This window comes from Otolemur garnettii, unplaced genomic scaffold (assembly GCF_000181295.1).
Source record: "Otolemur garnettii isolate 467f Iridium unplaced genomic scaffold, OtoGar3 scaffold00087, whole genome shotgun sequence".
NCBI classification, from domain to species: Eukaryota; Metazoa; Chordata; class Mammalia; order Primates; family Galagidae; genus Otolemur; species Otolemur garnettii.
In genome coordinates, this window is record NW_003852482.1 from 4,823,630 (window position 1) to 4,845,752 (window position 22,123).

General features: G+C 47.9%; 1 protein-coding gene across 1 annotated transcript in view; it reads left to right on the forward strand.

Moving 5' to 3' along the window:
- AK8 (adenylate kinase 8) overlaps positions 1-21,631 on the forward strand; it is a 140,066-nt gene extending 118,435 nt beyond the window's left edge. The window contains exons 12-13 of the mRNA XM_003794875.3: positions 19,765-19,845; positions 21,342-21,631. Of these exons, the coding sequence (XP_003794923.1) occupies positions 19,765-19,845; positions 21,342-21,579 (319 nt within the window). The 3' untranslated portion in view covers positions 21,580-21,631. The remainder of the gene's footprint in view (positions 1-19,764; positions 19,846-21,341) is intronic.
- Positions 21,632-22,123: the final 492 nt, after the last annotated feature.

Genomic DNA, 22,123 nt, shown 5'->3' on the forward strand with positions numbered 1-22,123 from the left:
AGGTGGGGGGCCGTTTAGGTTTTTTAAGGGCTGTCAGAAACTCAATCTGTGAGCTGTCAGCAGCACGGACCGTCTCCGCCCCTCCACTCCACAGACTGTGGGAAGTGACTGGCGGATTCATACAGAGGCTTGTCAACCGTCTTTAAACATCAAGCCAGCGGGTAAACCGAGCCCAATGTAAATTAATTCTTGTCTTACGGCCCCCCTTTCTCTGTCCCCATGAATATTTCATGGCGGGCAGCATAAATATTAATTCTAATAGCTCTGCACAGTGGTTATTATTTCTGTTTTATGACAAATATTCATAAAATATTCAGGACCCTTTTTTAGAACATTTACACACTTGATTGTGAATTTTCCCAGTTTCCTGGGGACACTGTAAACATATTGGGGTTCTCTTGACGGACTTTTCCCCCTTAATTAATACCACTGGTTATTAATATTTAATCAGATTTAGGTTTTTCCAGAAGTAAAACCTATTAGATTGGAGGGCTAAAGGGCATTCCCCCCACCAAGTCTGTAAAATGGGAGATTTCTGCTATCCTGAGACTGCTTCTCTTTGACACCTGCATGATGTGACAAAGGATGACCTCCTTGCCTTTTTTTGAAAACAATATCCATATATGTGTATATATATATTATTTTATTTTGCATGAGTCTATTCTCACTTTTTAGTGGAGAGCTCTGGCGGAAGCCCAACTCACTATAATGAAATTCTTCAGAAGATGCCACTGCAATATTTATGCAAGGATTTAACATAATTTTGGATAATTAAAGTGTGGGTTTAACAACCACAGTGGCGGATTCTTTAGGCAAGGCAGCTGTGATTGGGGATAAAGGGTCTTTTGGAATCCACCGTGTTTATCCTTAGCCCTGAGAGGCAGCTGTGCTCCGTGTCCTTGTTGAGGCAAGGAGTAATTCCACCCGTGGAGGGAGCCAGGTGCCCCTTCCATAACTGAGGACAGAGAGGGGTGGAGGTAGCGTCCAGTGGGCCATGAGGGTGGGTGGGGTGTGTAAGGCTCAGCCCACCAGCTCACGTCTTGAGTTCTCCGGTATTGGCTGTCTGTCCCCTGATTCTCACCCAAGACTCGAGGAGTGCTCTAATCACTTAGCAAGGGGGGTGAGTCACAGAGCATGACTTTAGACATAGGAACATTATAGGGCAGGGACAGAAAGACCTAGAATCAGACAAGCCCAGAGTCCAGTCTGGGGGCCGAGTTTTATCACCTGGATCGTGTGCTTCCTACAAAGATGAAATGAGATGACCCACCTGTGTGATGTGCTTGTACAAGTGCCTGGCATGCAGTGAGTTTGAATAAAGGCTCAAAATGACCATGATGCCAATTAAAGGAAGGCAAAGGAATAGAACTGAAGCCCCAAAGCAAAATGCTTCTCGATGGAAGGATTCGTGGAAAAGCTCTGGCTATGGAAAGGGTTAAAACAATGGCTTCTCTGCAGCCCCTTACAAACTGTAGCAGAAAAATCAAGGGTCGGGGATGCGGGCAGTGGGTGGAGCCGGCACTGTACTTACATAACTTTCAACAGAGACAGATTGTAGAGCAGCAGCTTTTGTCACTGGTGGAGACTGGCTTTGAGAAAGGAAACCTCAAAAGTAGTTCACCCATTCATCCATCTTCTCCCCAGTGACCAGTGACCAGGAGAGGCCCTTGTTACCCAGGTGGCCCTGAGGTCCAGCCCCTGCACAGCCTGCTCCCACTGTGGAGTCTGCTCAGTGGCAGGTCAGGCCAACAGCACAGGCCCATGGCAGGGCCTCCTTGGCAGAACGCTCGCCCTGTTCCCTGGCTCACATCCCTTTCTGCTAATCCGCCGCAAGTGGGGAACGATGATGCTGACCCCGGCTGGCTCTGAACCTGGGCCTCCAGCACAGCCCATGGGAGCTGAAGCTAAACACACACATCCATGGCTGTGGTTTGTGGTTTGAGCTGACCAGTGCGAGGCCACATCCTCACTCCTTGCCTGTCCTTCAGCAGAGTCACATGGAGTGCTGGGGTCAAGGGCACTGGCACTGGAGCCTGCCACCTGGGTTTGAATCCTGGCTCTGCCACTTCCAGCTGGGGAAGCTGGGTCTCTTCTGAACTCTGTCCATTTCCTTACCTGTTTTATAATACACCCTGCCTCAGACACTTGTGATGAGGCATCCAGGACCTTGTGGAGGCCTATCTGAGCAGAGCGGCATGGAGGCAGCAGGGGTATTCTGTGCTATTATGCACTAAGAACTTTGGATGGATGGATTCTCAGGAAGCAGCGCCTGAGGCAGGGCCAGGAGCATAACACCTGTAGGAAGCACAGAGGCTGTGACTGGGTGGACAGGCAGCGAGGATCACCTTGTAGACCTGCCACTGTCCCCGCAGGCCCAGCGGCAGGGAGCACTAGCACAAGGGCTGCCTGGGAAGGAGACACTGTGTCCCTGCAGGCAGAAACACCAGGCCTGGTGCCACCGCCACACTCAGTCACTGGCTGAGGAGTGTGACCTTGGCTCAAAGCTTGGGTTAAATGTCCATCCCCTAGTGAACGGATAAATGAGAAGTGATCTATCCACACAGGGGACACTCTCTGCCCATAAAAAGGAATGCAGTGCATGCCACCCTGTGGACAGCCCTTGACCACACGGGGCTAAGTGGGAGAAGCCCAGCACTGCGGCCACCTGTGTCCCCACGCGGTGAGTGCCTCACAGGGTTCCTTGTCTTTAATCCTCAAAACAACCTGTGGAATACTCTTTCCTTTACTCTTGTGACTTAGCCACATATTACAGAATCCCTCTTGTAGGCAATGTCAGGAATAGGCGAATCCATAAAGACAAAACACATCAGTGGCTGCTAGGGTGGGGCTATGTGTGGGCGCTGGGGGGCGGGGGCTATTTGTGAGTGCTGGGTTCCATTTTGGGGGGCGAGGGCTGTTTGTGGGTGCTGGGTTCCATTTTGGGGGGGCGGGGGCTGTTTGTGGGTACTGGGTTCCATTTAGGGGGTAGGGGCTGTTTGTGGGCACTGGGTTCCATTTTGGGGGGCAGGGGCTGTTTGTGGGTACTGGGTTCCATTTGGGGGTGTGGGGGACTGTTTGTGGGTGCTGAATTCCATTTTGGGGTGATGAAAATATTCTAAACTTAGATCGTGTTGATGGTTGCATAACTCTGAATATATTAAAAACCATTAAATTAGACACATTACTGAGGTCAACTATAAAAGTAGGCACTGGGTGGCTGAGGTGGAAGGATTGCTGGAGCCTAGGAGTTGGAGGATACAGTGAGCTGTGATGGCGCCCCTGCACTCCAACCTGGGTGACAGAGTGAGACCATCTGAAAATAGAGTTCAAGTCCTGGAAGCTCCTTGAGCTGAAGGCTGCCAGCGGGCCTCACTGAGGATCTCCCTTTTGTGGAGGGAGATCAGAGTGGAGCCTCGTTGTGTCATCTACACCACAGGGCACCAGGGAAATGTTCACCAACCCAGATTTTTCTCTGGGGCTGCTGCCAACCAGTGGATCTTAACTGGTTAACTGGTGTCCACATGATGCCCTGGTCAGTGTTCCTGCTATCAAAGGGAACCCTGGACCACACAGTTACTGGTGCTCCGAGCACCAGGTGTGGCGCAGCCTCTGCCCAAGCCAGATGTGGGTTCCGGGAACATGCAGAGACTTTGCTTTCTGAGCACACAGGAGAAGACAGGCTGGGTAGGGAGGCGACCCCTCAAATACCCACATGGAACTGAAGGGCGACCAGGGGAGGTAGGGGGTCAATGTTGTTACCCACCTGGAGAGCTATGGCGAGTGCCTTGCACTGATCACTGACTCACCAAGTGTGCACAGGCATGAAAGAGTGATGCTGGGGGAATTTGGACGTAGGTGTGCCTGGAACCAGGGAGAGACGCTAGCCAGGGTTGGTGAGGTGTGCTCCTGTGCCCTAAGCACCCTGAGGGCTGCTGGCATAGATGGCACCGTGACCTGGCACACACTGGCTGGTCTTGCAGTGGGTGGTTCAACATGCCCACAGCCCCCAGAAAATGAGCGGAGAGGACAACCTTACCTGCATGGCAGGGACGGCTGGGGCTGCAGGGTGCCAGGGTCTTTGGGGACAGGCAGATGAGGGTAAGGGTCCTCAGACCATGGTCCTCTGAGACTAGGACAAACATACCAGATGGTGCCTCAGTGAAGTGATTCTCCTGGACACCAGTGTTCCTCCATCCCCTGCCAGCATGGCACTGATTAACCAAATGCCTTTGATTAAGTGCTCAGCCCCAAGGATGGAGCCATCTATTCAGGCCTGCATTCTCCAGGGCCTCTGGACACCCCCCATGCAGAGGCAGGATGCGGCCCAGGATGGGTGAAGGGTCCAAGCTCTGGAGGAGGCCAGACAAACAAAGTCTCTGTTCTTTATCCCCAAATGCAAGGGGGAGGCGAGCTGAGGCTAAGTCCATACACCCTAGCTTTTCTGGCATGGCCTGCTCATTCTGTTATTTGCTGAGGCATCTTTACTCTTCCTCCCTCTCCCCTCTCAAATGGTCTGTTCTGTGTCTCCCCACATCTGAAGAAAGCTCAAAGCAGATAACTCGGCCCACCATGAGTGACCACTCAGTCCCAGATGACCTCTGTGATGGAGAGAAATAACACCTCAGGGGTCTACTGGCATGGATTTCAGAGCAAACAGTCTTGCATCCAAGTCCCTGTCACTTTTAGCCAAATAACCTTGTATTAATATCTGATCTTTCTGGGCCCTGTTGATTTCCTCGCGTGAAGAGTGAAGCCTGGGTACGGTAGCTCAGGCCTGTAATCCTAGCACTCTGGGAGGCTGAGGTGGGAGGATCCCTGAACTTAGGAACTCGAGACCAGCCTAAGCAAGAGCCAGACCCTGTCTCTACTAAAAATAGAAAAACTAGCTGGATGTGGTAGCAGGCACATTTAGTCCCAGCTACTCAAGAGACTTGAGGCAGGAGGAGCCCTTGAGCCCATGAATTTGAGGTTGCTGTGAGCTATGATGCCATGGCACTCAACCTCAGGGCACAGAATGAGACTCTGCCTCAAAAAAAATAAAGATGAGTGTAATACAAGTACCTAATGCTCATGGGGTGTTTAAAGATTAAATAAAACAGTGCACTTACAATGCCTGGCTTAAAACACAAGTGCTTGGTAGGCAGTGCCTGTTCGACCAGGGCCCTTCTCGATAATGGGAACAGTACTCCTGCTGCGCCTTGGGTGGCTGCCATGGCAAGGGTGTGTGAGAGCCGCTCGTATCAGCTCTTGAGACCCCACTGCACCTGTCTCCTCCCAACTCCTCATCCGGTGACATCCTGTTGACAACCTAAAATTGACTATGTTTGGAGTTTTTATGCCAGGGACTTTGGCAAATGCTACATATCAGGGATCCTCCCTGCTCCCTCCGCCTGCCAAGAGCTGGTTTACCACCAAACCACTGTGCAAGGACCAAGTAAGAGTGTGGGCTCCGCCTTCCTCAGCCTGGCCTCCTCTCTCGGCCTCCCCTCTCAGCCTCCCTTCAGAGCCTGGCCCAGTCCAGGTAAGGCGGGGCTGTTGCTGGTGGTGCGTGTGACATTTTCCTTGTCTTCCTGGTCCCCGTGTTGGTAGAAGTTGGCATAAACAAAACAAGACAAAACAAAACTCTTGTTTTCTTTCTCTTACAGAAGGTACAGAGTGTATTGTGAAAAGTTTTTTGACTATAGTAGAGCTAAAAAGGGAAAGGAGAGATCATTCATGGTTCCTCTGCTCGGAACAATCATCATTAATGTTCTTTCTTTGCTTATACATTTTTAAATGGGATCAAACTATACCACCTGATGTATAGCCTGATTTTTTTCTAGTGACAATGTATCTTGAACATACATTATGGCATTATGGTTTACTAGTAACAGCGTTCACAAATCTCAAAGTATGTCTCTGGATTACCTCCTCTGGAAACTAACTTTGCCTCAGAGGAGAGGGTCCCCAAGGGAAAAGGCCCTGAACTGCCCCTCCTGTCCCACTCCAGCTAGACGTTGAGGAGAATTTTGTTGGGGTAACAAACTAATAGTCTGAACCAGTGTTATCTGCACTGTCCTGCAAATGTTTGAATTCTTCCTGACCTATAAAGGACATGTATGTTGTGATCAAATTGTACAGATCAAACAGAATAAAAAAACTCGTACTTGGTTTAAATTTTTTTTTTTTGTTAGAGACAAAGTCTCACTTTGTTGCCTTCGGTAGAGGTGCCATGGCGTCACAACTCACAGCAACCTCCAACTCCTGGGCTTAGGCGATTCTCTGCCTCAGCCTCCCGAGTAGCTGAGATTACAGGCGTCTACCACAACACCCAGCTATTTTTTTGTTGCAGTTTGGCCAGGGCCGGGTTTAAACCCGCCACCCTCGGTATATGGGGCCGGCACCCTACTCACTTTAAAGTTTTTTTAAAAAGGAGTCTGAACAGTTGTTGGGAATAGACTTGAGCGAAAACTGCCCATGTTAAGATACTTAAAAATCACAGAGCCTCGAGAGCTCAGAACAGGTTTTGCCTTTTGCTGGTGTGTCGTGGGAGTGACTTATGCTGGGGGAGGCTTTACTAGAAAGTTCTGCTCCACATCTCCTGTCCCTGTTGGGTCCCTCGAGTGCTCCCTTCACCCCAGAGCAGGGCCGGGGTCTCAGGTCCACAGGGGAGGTCTGTTACAGGACTTGCTTCTGGGGTCCAGCTGGCTCTCCACTTGGCACTGTCATTTTTGCCTAAAACTCATTTGCCTTTTTCTTTGGAGAAAAGTGTGCAGAACATTCTGGCTTCTGACAATTTGCGTTTCATTATTGTCTGGGGAGTATTTGAAAGGCATGTGCAGGGGAACAGTTCTCTTCTTCTCAGTGGTGAAGGAGGCAGTCATTTTAAGGTGACTTTAAAATGAAGGTGGATTATGCAGAGATTTGATGCCTGGGTCATCCTCCTTAAACCAGACTGCCGCCTTTTGTACAGCTCATGGTGGATGGCCAGCAGTGCCTGCTAGTTTAGTAGTTAATGACCATCACGGTGTTTTCTTTGCTCCTGGAGAGATTTTAGTCACAGCCAGGGTAGATTTGCCACTGTCAGTTAAGCACAGTTTTAAAGCGGCCAGCAGCAGCCTCTCTTTTTAAGGAGTGGGGAGCTAGAAGTTAGGGGATGCTGCAGGTTCTACCTGAGGGCAGAAGGCACAAACGTGGGGTTTTAAAATGGAGTAGAGAGTTTTAGCCTTTGGTTTTCAAATTATACTCTTGTTAGAGTAAAAAAAAAAAAATACATAGTAAACATTAAAAAATTCCGATGCAGGCCTTTTCCAGTATCCAGGGAGGCCTTTTGTCCAAACTCTTTTCAGCACTGCTCTCCCGTGTGCTCCTTTCTGACAGCTGTGAGGGGAATCTTTGCATCCTGCACCTGTGGCCCAGGACACCTGCCTGGAGGACCAGAGAGCCAATCCCACAGAGTCCCAGGCCCTTCTCTGGGAGGTGGAGTCGGGCCTCCCCCCACATCACAGCTGCCTCCCTCGTGTGCCGACTTATTTAGCATTTAGCCCATGGCAGGCAGGAGGAGCAGCAGCCAGGGCGCCTGCCTGCCCGCCCGTGTGCTCAGGGCCGAGACTCCCTCTGCAGGGAGCTGGTTCTTAGTTTGTGTGTTGGTAGGTCTTCCGCACATGACTCACTGGCGCCTTCTGCCCTTCTTCCCGGCTCCCCAGGCTCCTCTTCCGCCCACCAGTGCTTCTTCATCTTTCTCTCCAGTTCCCTCCCTCTAACAGCTGCCCGCGGCCAGCTGCCATCCCCAAATGTGGTCATCCCTAGACACAAACGCTGCCTGTCTGCCTTTAGACTAGGCGGAGACCTTGTCCTGACACGTCTGCAGAGCACAGCCGCCCCTGCTGGTGCTCTGGGAGCCGCTCCTCGGGTTGCCATTGTTCCAAGACCAATGTGGCAACAGCTTCTGCATTACCTCCCCGCCCTGAGGTGTCCCGGGCAGGGCAACACGTTTTAGTCAAAGACAAGCAGGCCATTCTGAGTGTTAACCTGCAGTGTCATTCTGCATTTTTCTTGGTGACTCTCCGTTCTCTCTAGTTCCCGTCTTTGGTGGCCACTGCAAAGTTCCCCTGGAGAGGAGACCACCCCCCAGAGTCGCCTGGCCTGCCTGGGAAGAGCGGGCCCTGGGCGTGTGCTTCTGCCCCAACGGGCTCCCTGTGACAGACTGTCACGGCCATGGCAGCTGGAGCCTTTCTTGGGAAACTGCTTTCCCAATCTGAAGGTCCCGTTTGGAAATCCTGAGGTAGCGAGGTGTCGTCTGTGCCTGTTCATGGTGCCCTTTTTGTCCGTGTAGTTCACATTTTTATATATTCTGGATACAAAACCTATATCAGATATGTGTTCTGCACATTTCTCCTCTCAATTTGTGGCTTGTCTTTCATTTTCTTAGTGTCTTTTGAAGAACAGACATTTTAAATTGTTAGGCTTTTAGTGAAGTCTAATTTGTCATTTTTTTCTTTTATAGATCAAGTTTTTTGAGTCATATCTAGAAAACGTTTAACCTAAAGTCACAAAGATTTTCTTCTGTAGGTTTGATAGTTTTAGGTTTCACATTTAGGTCTGCAATTCATTTTGAGTTAAATTTTTTATATAGCAGGAGGTCTGGGTCAAGATGATGATAATAATAATTTAAATAAAGATGTCCAGTTATTCCAGTACCATTGGGTGAAAAGACCACCCTTTCTTCATTAAATCTCCTTGTTACCTTTGTTGAGAAGTAGTTGTCCATGTTTTTTTTGAGTCAATTTCTGGACTTTCTTTTTCTTTAATCTGTGTCTGTCCTTTAACACCCACGTGTCTTGATTACCAGCTTTGTAGTCGGCCTTAAAATTAATTTTCTCTTCTGTTTCAACACTGTTTTAGTAATTCTAAGTCTTTTTCCTTTCCATATCAATTTGAGAATTGTGTAGACTATTCAGCAGACCTTGTTGGAGTTTTGACTGGGATTGTACTGAATCTATAGATCAGTTGGGGGAGGGTCGACAGTTTTACGGTACTGAGTCTCTGAGCTCATGAACATGGGATAGTTTCCCATGTAAGTCTTCTTGGTCTCTTTTCTCAGTGTTCTATAGTTTTCAGCACACAAACACTGTGTTATTTTGTTTGCTTTATACCTAAGTAGTTCACTTTTATACTATTTTAAGTGGTACTTTAAACTTCAACTTTTAATTGCTTGTTGCTAGTATCTAGAGCAGTGGTTCTCAACCTTCCTAATGCCGCGGCCCTTTAATATAGTTCCTATGGGCCGCAACCCCCACAAGTTGAGAACCGCTGATCTGGAAAGCCTTTTTTGTGTACAGATCTTATATCCCATGAATCATTAAACTTATTTTTTTTCTCGCAGCTTTTTTGAAAACTCTTTGGTACTTTCTATTTGGAGAATTATGTCATCTACAAATGGAGACAGTTTCAATTTTTCCTTTTCAATTTGTTAATGTTATTTCCTTATCTTCTCGAGCAATCCAGTACTTAGAGTCTGAGGATGAGTAGTAGCAGTGAAGTGGAAGTCATCACCTTGTTCCCAGTTTTAGGAGCAAAGTGTTTAATCTTTCACCATTAAGTATGATGTTAACTATAGTTTTTTCATAAAGGCCCTTTACTGGGTTGGAGAATTTCTCTTCTACTTCTATTTTACTGAGAGGTTTTTATCATTATTATTATCGAGAAGTGATGTAAAATTTTGTCAAATGCTTTTTCCACATCTATTGAGATGATTATATGCTTACCCTTCTTTAGCTAATGATATGGCGAATTACATTAATTGACTTTTAAATGTTAGCCTTCCACTTCCAGGCTAAATCCCACTTAGTTGTAACCCATTCTTTTCATGTATTACTGGATTAAATCTGCTAATATTTTACTAAGGATTTTTGTACTTGTGTTCCTGAGGAATATTGGTTTGTAGTTTTACTGTAAGTCTTTGTCTCACAAGCTAGAGTGCAGTGGTGTGATCATAGCTCACTACAGCCTTGAACTCAAGTTCAACCCCACCTGAGCTCCCCGAGTAGCTAGGACCACAGGCACAGGCCACCACCCTCTATCCCTGGCTATTTTTCTTTCTTGTTTTTGGTCTCACCATATTGCCCAGGTTGGTCTCAAACTCCTGGCCTCAAGGAATCCTCCCACTTTGGCCTATGCCCAGTCTGTTTTAACCATTTTTAACCGTATAGGTCAGTGACATTAAGTATCTTCACATGGTTGTACAGCCGTCACCATCCACCTCCAGAATGTTTTCCTCATCCTAGACTGAGATGCCACACCCATTAAACACTGACTCCCCGCCCCCTCCCATCCCTCGAACCGCCCTTTCTACCTTCTGTCTATGACTGTGACTACTCTACGAACCTCATCTATAAATGGAATCATACTGCATCTGTCCTTCTGTGTCTGGCTTACTTCACCTGGCATGATGTCCTCCAGGGTCATCCATGTTGTAGCAGGTATCAGAATTTTATTCCTTTTTAATACTGAAGAACATTTCATTGTACACACAGTCATGTACCCCATAACATTTCCGTCAACAATAGACCACATACAGGATGCTGGTCAAATAAGATAATATTGCTGTATTTTTACTGCACCTTTTCTGTGCTTACATATATGTGGATGCACAAAGACTTGCCTGTGTGTTAAATCGGCCCCCAGTACTCAGTGCAGGAACATGCCGTACGGGTTTGTAGCCCAGGTGTGTGGCAGGCTGTACGTGGACCACGTGGGTTTGTGTACATATACTCTAAGATGTCCACACCGTGATGCATTTCTCAGGATGTATCCCCACTGTTCAGGCACACAACTGTACAGTCTGTATTTTGTTTATCCATTCATCTACTGATGAATGTTTGGGTTGTTTCCACATTTTGACCCTTCTGAATAATGCTGCTACGGACATTGGTGTACAAATATCTGTTCAAGTCCCTGCTTCCAATTCTTCTGGGTGACACTCAGCAGTCGAATTGCTAGATCCTAAGGCAACTCTATGTTCAATTTTCTGAGGAGCCACCATATCATTTCCACAGAGACTGCACCATTTTACATTCCCACCAGCAGTGCATAAGAGTTCCAATTTCACAAACATTTATTTTCTATTCTAAAAAAAAGAAAATTAGGCCAGGTGCCATGGCTCACGTCTGTAATCCTAGCACTCTGGGAGGCTGAGGCAGGTGGATTGCTTGAGCTCAGGACTTGGAGACTAGCCTGATCAAGAACAAGACCCCATCTCTACTAAAAATAAAGAAACTAGCCAGGCATTGTGGCGGGTGCCTGTTGTCACAGCTACTTGGGAGGCAGAGGCAAGAGGATTACTCAAACTCATGAGTTTGAGGCTGTTGTGAGCTATGATGCCACAGTACTCCACCCAATGCCACAGAATGAGACTCTGTCTCAAAAAAAATTAAATAAATAAAATAAAATTTATAATAACATCCTCATGGGTGTGAAGTGGTATCTCATTACGGTCCTACCATAGTGCTTTGTGCAGGGTTCTGCATGATCTCTTGATTGAGCTCACAAGGCCAACATAGTCAGGCCCCTGCCGTGGGCAGGGCTGGAAATCGTATTTAAAATCAGTTATATGTAACATCTCTCACTTTACCAAATCTATCCATGGGTCCACAGTAAATTTCGTCAATTCACTTAATCCTCAGTGAATCTAGCTCTCAGCAGGACCTTTACGGAAGTTTCAGGGTTTAAGGAAGAAGGCTCCTTGACTCCCCACACACCTCAGGCAGTGTGAATAGAGGGGACGTTATGAGGGTGGTGTCACTGGGTATCTGACTCCAAAGCTCGGGTGACTGTGTGAAGCCCTTGCTCTCCAAGACTCATCTGGTACACTAGGTAGACTGAGTCAGAGCAGTGGTTCTCAGCCCACACTATATACTATGGCTGCCTGAGGAGCTTTGAATAGTCTCCCCTTCCTGGGCCTCACCCTGGCCAATTACATCAGAACCTGTGGCGTGGGGCTCTGGCCTCAGTAACCTCAAAGCTCCCAGTGGTCTCAGCGTGTGGCCCAGGGTGAGCCCGATGATGGGAGCCACATATCTCATACATGCCTGAACACCAGGGTCACCTGAGCTGCTGGTTTGCAAATGCAGGTCTCCCAAGCCTTTCTCTGGAGGTTTTGGTTTAGCAGCTCCTGGGCGGGGGTCCCCAAATCTGTGTTTTAGACAAGCCCTGCAGGTGATTCTCAACACCAGGCAGATCTTGGAAGCACAATTAGAGCTGCCGCCCTCCAGCCTTTCTGGACCTACAAATCACTCTGGATCTAACTTGGTGGGTGGGCAATGGGGCTTCTGATGTGCATGGCTGATGAGCTCCCAGGAAGTGCTGATGGGCTGATCCGGCTACCTTACCTGGCACAGGGTTTAGAAGGATTAGGGTCCAGCCACCTCCCCTCCTGGGCCAGCCACCAGCCTGAAATCCTTTAGTCCCAAAGGCAGATGCAGTGCCCTCCCCCAACCACTCCAGGCCCCCCGCTGCACTGACACGCACCCATGGTGTCTGCCCACATGGCTGCCCTGAGTACACTTTGCTTTCACCATCTCGCCTCTGTGTTGTGATAAAGAAACAATAGAAAATAACTAAGGGCGAGGGCATGTGTGGGCCAGGTGACCTCTGCAGAGGGGCCTGGTCTCCCCTGTTCCCTGCGCCCTGGCTCACCACAAGCCTGGATAGTCAGAAGCTTCCAGTGTGCAATGTGGGCCTCTGCAGCAGCCTCTTCCCAGCCGTGCGTTTCAAGTACCAATTCCGTGTCCTCATGCTTCTGATCTTGCCAGCCTTTCACAAGCTATCCCCTGAATGACAACATGTGGTCTTGATATGCTGGGTTTAAAATCTTTCAGTTGGGGCTTGTTTGTTTATGAAGCAGCTTCAATTATCAGGGATTTCCAAACTGGCTTCCTTTCTACTGGCGCCAGAATCCAGAGCTGCACCGTCAGCCGCCGCCACGGTGACAGCCGCGTTTTGGTGTTGCTGTTGAGCCTTGCAGCGTGGGGGGCTGGCCTATTCAGAGCGTTAAGAGATGAAAGCACATTGAAACACCCTCATCCCTGTGTTTACACGCTCCCGATCTCACATGTTGTATTTGGTGGCTGTTCTTTGCAGCACTCTGAACAGAAGTCATTATCGAGAACATGTGCCGGGAAGAAGTGGATTTTCATGGCTCCTGGCCCCACCTGGCTGCTGGGGAAACAGTTGTGCTCACTTCGTGGTGGCAGGGGGGCCGCTGCTCTCTGGCACCAGTGAGGGGCTTCCTGGAGATGGGTAGAAGCCAAGCTCAGCAAGCCTGCCAGCTGAGTGAGAGAAGGAGAAGACAGGTCGGGGGAGAAGCTGGCCTTGAAGCAGAAAGAACAATTAGCTTAGGGACTCAAAAGTTTTTTTAAGTTCACACATTTTCTAGAAGCAAGTGATGTTTTAAAGACTAGGTATATTAGGTGACCTGTGGATCACAATTGTGGAAAACCAAGTTCCAACTGGTCTTAGTAAAAGAAGAGATTTATATATTCATGTCAATGAAATGTTAGGCTAGCTGCAGGCATAGCTTGATCCAGGGCACGAACAATCTCTCTCTCACCGTACCTCTGCTCTCTTAAGGTGGGCTTTGTTTTCAGGTAGGCTCACTTGGGGGCAGACGACCCTGGGCCCAGACAACCCTGGGCTTCCATTTTATCAGTTTTGCAGCCTCAGCAGAAATGAAACTTGTTTCTCTCTAGTATCTCTTATGGTCTTGGCTTGGATTAGCCCTGCACTCTGAACCAATTCCTGTGGGCAAGAGGAGCCAGGGCTCAGACTGGTGACCTGTGGGCCTCCCTCACGCCAGCCCTGCAGCCCTGGAACCAGTTAGTTCAGGAGTTGATCACAATCTCAAATGTTAAAATTCTGAAAGATCAAACTTTTAGATTTTACTGAAATCCTGAAAATATAATTTAAACTTACATTTTATAAGGGGATTTATTAGAAATATAAAAACACAATAGAGCACTTTATAGACCACAATAAAATAGGCAATAATAAGATACATATTTTTCGAAGCATAAATACTCAGGTATACTACGGACATGAGTCTAATGGCTCAGACCAAGGATTCGTAACCATTTTTTAAAACCTGCACCCCTGGCTCGGCGCCTGTGGCTCAAGCAGAAGGCACCAGCCACATACACCTAAGGTGGCGGGTTCGAATCCAGCCCAGGCCCGCCAAACAACAATAATGGCTGCAACCAAAAAATAGCCAGGCGTTGTAGCGGGTGCCTGTGGTCCCAGCTACTCGGGAGGCTGAGGCAGGAGACTTGCTTGAGCCCAGGAGTTGGAGGATGCTGTGAGCAGTGAAGCCATGGCACTCTACCCAGGGGGATAGCTTGAGGCTCTGTCTCAAAAAAAAAACCTGCACCCCTTTGAGAATCTGATGAGAGGCACGACCAACACATCTAGAAAAACATACACATTTTCACATGTAGTCAACAGTTTGAATCTAATTCAAATTCAGTTCCGAGGGCTCACAGGCCCTGCAGGGGTGCCTGGTTCAGAATCCCTGGCCCAGGTATTCTCCAAGGTGGTGGATCCAATGACCAGGGTAATCCTGGGCTCCTTTCCACACCTGCCGAACGGCACTTCTGGGCGAGGGGTGCCGGCATCCCACACTGTCAAAGAGGATTCAGGGAAGGCGCTTTAATGTTATTTTTATTTTGTATTCTCCCAGTCTTCTGCAGAATCAGAGCCAAACAATTCCTCCAACTACAAGCCATCTATTCATGAATTAAAGTTAAGAAATGAGACTAGAGGAGATGTGGAGAGTGGGTAGTGAGGCCTGGGGAACATTCAGAGAAGGAGCCCCCACCTGCTCATTCTTACCCCAAACAATAGAATGGGACTGTTTCTGTTTTCCATATTAATGGAATGGGCCCTGGAGGCTCACAGTGGCCGCCCCTAAAGGATATTCTATCCCATCCCGTCACGTTTCTGGTGCGTCTCAGTGGCTGTTTAATGCCATCTTCACACATTCCTAATACTTTTCCTTTAATCTAGTCCGTCTTTGCCATTATTTGCTTACTTTGAGGGTTATATTCAGCTGGGGAGAAGGAAATCTCTGCTCCCCATTGCTGTAGTAAATCTCTTCCCCACAAATTAACAGGAATTGGTGCGATCATAGGTCTAATCCTAATTTTTACCTCAGGATCTTACAGTTTTTGCCTCATGGAAGGAATTATGGCATGTGCTCCCTAAGGTGGAGCCACCCAAAACCTTTCAGGCCATTTTAGGACAAAACTTATCACGCAAGATCCTTTCTTACACAATGTTATTTTCCTTTCTGTTTAATCTTTGTTAGTCTTAAAAAAAAAACCTACTTTTCACAGTCAGGACCACAGTTTACTATAAAGTTGATTATTTACTTAGCCACATTGATAATTAGACAACTTAAAAAGCAAAAATCTCTTTTTCAAAATGAAAAACTCAGCCATCTAAATAATTCGAATAACTAAAACATTACATTTTCTAAATAAGTCAAACATTTTATGACACATAATATGACTTTGAAGTTTTAAATTATTAAAAGTTATTTTGAAACTACAACATAGGCACTATGTCTGATGTCCTCTTGTCTTTCTAAGTCTCACATGGCCATGTGGCATTAAAGATGGCTGCAAAGAACAGGACCTTAGAATAGCCAGGGGACACAAGTGGAGCAGGGAATGGGCCATGTGGGATAGGCTATGCCCACAGCCACTGTCCCAGGCAAGGGACATGTCCTCAGGCCTCATCACCATCACTTATCTGACTTTAGAATTCAGAAACTGAAAATCAAGAACTTAAGTTCAGGCTCGGCGCCTATAGCTCAACCAGCTAAGGCGCCAGCCACGTACACCTAAGGTGGCGGGTTCGAATCCCCAGCCCGGACCCGCCAAACAACAATGACGGCTGCAACCAAAAAATAGCCGGGCGTTGTGGCGGGCGCCTGTGGTCCCAGCTACTTGGGAGGCGGAGGCAGGAGACTCACTTGAGCCCAGGAGTTGGAGGTTGCTGTGAGCTGTAATGCCACGGCACTCTACCCAGGGGGACAGCTTGAGGCTCTGTCTCAGAAAAAAAAAAAAAAAGAAAGAAAGAACTTAAGTTCAGCATTAAATTCAGCAAAATTTAGAAATGTTACAGAAGTGGTGACTCTATACTCTTTAAACATTTGAACTTTAATAACAGATTTAAGATTAATTTATCTATCAAAACATACTAAAGTCACCTGAATAAAAAGGGATTTGAGTTCTTTTTGTTTTTCCGATAAAATACTTAACGTAAGCACTTATACCCATCTTTGTTTTTTAGCCAATTAGTTAGAACTTCTTTGTACATTTTGATAGTGAAATGTCATAGGCACAAGACATGTATAGACACGCAGACAGACATACAGACTTTATGTTTGCCAGTTTTTAAACACTTTTAAACATATATTTTTATTCAGACTATTAATTTTGTAATTACCTAATTTATGTATTTTAGCAATTCATCTATAGGTTCTAGTTATTTATTTTTTTAGACAGAGTCTCAAGCTGTCACTCTGGGTAGAGTGTCATGGTGTCACAGCTGCACAGCAACCTCCAACTCTTGGGCTCAAGCAATCCTCTTGCCTTAGTTTTTCTATTTTTAGAAGAGAAGGGGTCTCATTTTTTACTCAGGCTGGTCTCAAACATGTGAGCTCCACCAATCAACCTGCCTCAGCCTCTCAGAGTGCTAGGATTACAGGTGTGAGCCATTGCACCCAGCCCTAGTTATCATTTTAAATTATTTTTTTGTTAATCATTTTTATGCCCTATAATTAGATGTGTAAATATAGTTTTAATTACTGCTTTGGACTCATAAATTCTATTAAGAAAAAACAAACTTAAGTATTTTAACCAGACTTGTTATTTTAAACAATGTAATATCATCATAATTCTTCAAGGATCCATTCAAAGGCCATTTTTCTCTAGAGTCGAGATGATAGATACCTTGGCCTGGCCATGTTACAATAAAATTGTCATTGTCTTTTAGTTATAGGGAGGGGAGCCATACTGAGACCATTCAGACAGAATATGCCCCACCTGGCTGTTATTTGGGATTGGGCCTGAGCTTTCATAGTACACACCAGATGTAGAAACACGGAATTTCTCGAGAACAAAATTAGAACTAATGAGAATTAAAGTTTTAGTGTGCAACCAAAATAAAGCAGATGGACCACAGTGATTGGCAACAATGAGTGTGTGAGAGCAGAACCCCAAGACTCCCAGGAGAAATCTGGCAGTGCTGCTAGGAGTGTTAGAGCCCTGCACCCCGAGCCCTGTCCGTCCAGGCGACCGGGCAACCACCAGGCTTCCCCGGCAGCATTTATTGCATCCTGGAGCAGTCTGGGGATCCCCTTGTGGTCACCTTTTAAGTAGTTGGGGGAGGGTCATTCTCTGAATGTTCCCCAGGCTGTGGGGGTCCCCACCTCACAGCCCACTCTCCACATTGTGTATCTGAGACCTCTCTCTCCTCATGTTTTAGGGCCACTCGCAGCTCTACCAGTGAGAAACAATTCAGACGGTGGGCAGAGGGGGGTTAAAGAGGACACTGGCCTGCATGCTGGCTGGTCATTTCTTCTGTCTCCACAGCTGCTTCCTGAGCACTTGCTGGTTATTGCTGCAGCCATAGAGGTGGCACCTGGGTCTGAGTGGCAGGTTCGGGACCCATGAGAGCCAGTGTCCCATTGTTCCTGCCAAAGCATGGCCTCTTGGCAGCCCACTCAACACATCCGGAGAATTCTAAGGATGCCAGTGAGAGGCTGCATTTGCCCACCAGCTTGGAGGAGGCAGTCCGGGAAAGGGCTAAACAGGCTCCCAGCCTGCGGGTGAGGGTGGGAGGTTCTGTCTGTGCATTTAGAAGTGCTTCTGGCCGGAGTTTACTTAATTAGAAGTGAAAGCAATACAATGCTTTGGGCATACAGAGTGTTGTCACCAATGTTGTCACTGACGTTGGCACAGGTAGAAACTGCTCACCTGGTCATACAGCCCTGATGCTAATGATGGCAAAGCTATTAAACGAAGTGCCTAAGATCTGTACAATGAGCTGTGCACACGAGCCTCCTGCTGTCCCCGGCACACAGCTGGTGCTCCATAAATGTGTATCTAAATGACTTAAGGGATAAGTGAATGAATAGTAAGCAAGAAATGGAATAGTCCACAAAATGTTTTTTTTTTTTTTTAAAGAGAATTTAATGCTAGAGGACAGGAGCCTGGATTCCCTCTGTGGGCAGGAGACACTGGCACTGGGTGGATGCAGCCAGGGCAGCCACACCTCTCCTCTGTGCCCTTTTCTCACACTCTGTGCTAAGGCAGGGTTCTCAGCCTTGCGCTGACACGTGGGCCAGGTCATTCTTTGTGGTGGGTGCCGCCCTGTAAGTTGTAGGAAGCTTTGCAGTGTCACTGGCCTCCGCCTACTAGATGCCAGCAGTGTTCCCCTCCAGCTGTGAAAGCCAGGAATGTCCCCAAACATTGCAAAATGTCTTCCAGAACCACTCTCCTATGGGTTCATATAAAGAAAGCATTTTATTGCCCCCAAAACATGGGACATGGGGCTAAACCACTTGAACCAGGGATCATGGAGACATACTCCCAGATGCTCCCATCAGAAAGTCCTGAGCTCTGAGAAGTGAATACTTCTCTCTTCAGCTCGGTTCTGATTTGGGCTCATTCACCTTGAGTGTCCTGCCTCTTTGCAAAAGACAAAGTAAGAAAGGACAAACAACCTCATCACCCCTGGGAAGGAAGAGAACCCAGTAACACTGATGACTCACATGAGCTGCCATGTTTGAGCACCGAGTCTGCAAGAACCCCTCCATAAGCTCGTCACACACTGTCTCGCATTAAATCTTCAACACGAGGGAAGTATTATTGGCCTCATTTTATAGTTGGAGAAACTGAGCCTGATGGCAGTTGGGTCAGTGGTCTGAGGTCACACAAGTGCGTGGTGGAAGTGAGAGTCTAAGCCCAGTGAACTGATCCAGAGAACACGCTGTCCTCCTGCAGCTCCACTCGCCTAAACAATGGCCCCTGGAGTCCCGTCCTCAGGAGTGATGGGGGCTGGGGGCTGAGAACATCCTCAGTAGGGAGCCCTCCCAGCCCACATCTATCCTGGTGAACCCCAACTTTGTTTTCCCAGGGCCCCTGAGCAATGGCTCCCAGTGGCTCCAACAAGGGGAATGACCTTGGTCTGGGCTGATGAGAGTCCAGCCCCGGCTCCCTCCAGGTGACCACAGTGCTTGTTCTTATCTTAATTGTCCCTGAAATTTAATTTCTAGAGGTAGCTGAGTGATGACACAGATAGGTCAATGCCCTTGAGTTTTTCCCAGCTCCTGAGAAAAGGGGGACACCCATACCATACACGGCCACCTGGGGAGCACCAGTCAGCCAGGAGGCAGCAACGGGAGGCAGCACATGGTCCAGAGCCTTCACTGCGGTCTCTGAGGGAGGGAACACATGAGGCAGGGTGGGCAAGTCACAGGAAGCTTAGAACTGGGCAGTCTGAATAATTTTGGTGGCTTTGGCCATGTTGTTGTCTGTTCCCTGGCCCTGAGCTGATTTAGGGCAGGGCAAACATTGGCCTGTGGTGTGAGAGTCAGAGGAAGCTGTGCTTGGGGATATGGCCTCTGGCTGTACGAATTAGCCTGGGAGGGGCCATCTCTCTGGGATGCCAAACTATCACAAAACATGGTTGAAAAGCATAATCAATGTGATTCTTTTCCTGCAGGGTGTTTTTCCTGAATGTGCCCTTTGATTCTATCATTGAGCGACTAACTCTGAGAAGAACTGATCCAGTAACAGGAGAAAGGTGTGTGCTGGGCTCCTGGAGGTCGGTCCTCCCAGGGCTCCCAGGGACTAACCGGGGAGCCTGGTACCTGATGTCGTGGTGCAACCGCCACAAGAATGACATTAGTGACCACAGAAAGAAGGGTCTAGAAATAGGCTTTATCCAATTGGCTCCTCTCAGCAGAGTCTATTGACCCTCTGCCTAGAAGAGTGACCAGGAGATTAGTGTGTAAAGCGCTACAGCAGCACACTGGCGAAATGTCCACCCACTCTCCCCTGGGGTCAGAAGCTTCATCCCGCCTGCAAAATGGCTACATTAGGCTGGTGTCACCTGTGCATTTCCCTGGGCCTTTGCTTGAGCCATGATGCATCCCAGAGGTGGCTTTTGCACAAACACATCCCCAGAGGTACAGCCACCTTTGAACCTTCCCATAGTTATAGCCAGCAAATTCCTGCAGTCTTCCTAGGTATAATAATCACATTCATGTTGACATGCAATTGTAAATCCCCACGATCCTGGATAGGCAGGCGTGTCTATCTTCCCTGGTAACAAGGGCCTCACTTCTTCTTTTCTTTTTTTTTTTTTTCTTGGAGACAGTCTCACTATGTCACCCTGGGTAGAGTGCTGTGACATCACATCTCACAGCAACCTCAAACTCTTGGGCTTAAGCAATTCTCTGCCTCAACCTCCCAAGTAGCTGGGACTATAGGTGCCTGCCACAACACCCGGCTATTTCTTTTTTTGTTGTTGTTGCAGTTGTCATTGTTGTGTTAGCTGGCCCTGGCTGGGTTCAAACCCACCAGCCTCAGTGTATGTGGCTGGTGCCATAACCACTGTGCTACGGGCACCAAGCCTAAGGGCTCCGTTTCTTGACAGGGTCCAAGGAGTAGGGTGAGGTGGGGCAGGAAGGAAACACCAGGGGTTTTCTGAAATACAGACCTGATTTGCCATCCTTGCTTCTAGGGGTTGGTCTTTAGCTGTCCCATGTCAAGTCCTGTGACCTTCTTGTCTCCCTGCCCCGGGGTCTCCCCAACAGTAACTGTCTGTGGTATTTCTGTCACCTCCACTGACAGCTGTCATTATAATCTCCCACTCCCCTGACGTGACTAAGCTGTGTAAGCAGTGTCAATGTCTGCCTTGCTTACCATGACATCATCAACAGCAGATACCACACCAGACTGACAGCAGACACTTCGTAGATATTGTGTGGAAGGACAAAAAAGAGGAAGAAGGAAAGAGGGAGAGAGAGAGAAATAAATTTGACACTTGGCACATTACTGATTTTGTCCTCCTGTCTCTCTCTCTGGCCCTCTCCCTGGAGCAGAGGCCAGATACTGCATCTCTGTAGCTCCAGGGCCCAGTCAGGGTGTGCACACAGCCGGTGCACAGTAAATGCTCAGTGTGGTGCTGGTGGTGACCACGGCACACCAACTTGGTCAACAGTAGGACAGTGGGTCTCTTTCTTCCTGCTCTCGGGGCCAGACTATGGATCACCTATCTTCCCTCCTTCCTTGTAGGTACCACCTCATGTACAAGCCACCTCCAACCATAGAGATCCAGGCTCGTCTCATGCAGAACCCAAAGGATTCTGAAGAGCAGGTCAGGCTCAAAATGGATCTGTACTACAGGAACTCTGCGGACCTGGAACAGTTCTATGGGCAGGCCATCACCCTCAACGGGGACCAGGACCCATACACAGTCTTCGAATATATAGAGAGTGGGATCATTAATCCCCTGCCCCAAAGAATCCCCTGATGGGTTCAGAGCGTTCCCCAAGGAGACAAGTTAACCCCACCCCTACGCTCAGCCACTAGCAATCTCTACCAGGCCAATAAAGAGTGCTGGGTACATTCTCACGTGTCCTAAAGGTGAGGTAGCTGGAAGGTGGGCTTGTTATGGGATCTGGGAACACAGGACAGGTGACGCCCAGGGAGGTGGTAAGGCAGAGAGCTTCAGACTGGTCTCCTGGGGTGAGTCACAGCACCAACACATTGTGTGTCCTTGGACAAGTCAGGTACGCTCAGGTCTTTCTTTCCTTACAAGATAAGGGTAATGATAGTAGCTGCCTCCCAGGGTGCTGTGGCATTAACACAAAGCTCTTAGCACTGTGCCTGAACTCACTGAGCGCTCAACACACCCAGCTTAAACACACTACCGTCTCTAGAGCAGCACCATGCAGTGGGAGTCTGTCACTGGCTGCAGGGGGCTATTGAGCACTTGAAGTATGGCTCATGCAACTGAGGATTTTAAAATTTTATTTAATTTTCTTTTTTTTTTTTTTTTTTTAATTTTATTTAAT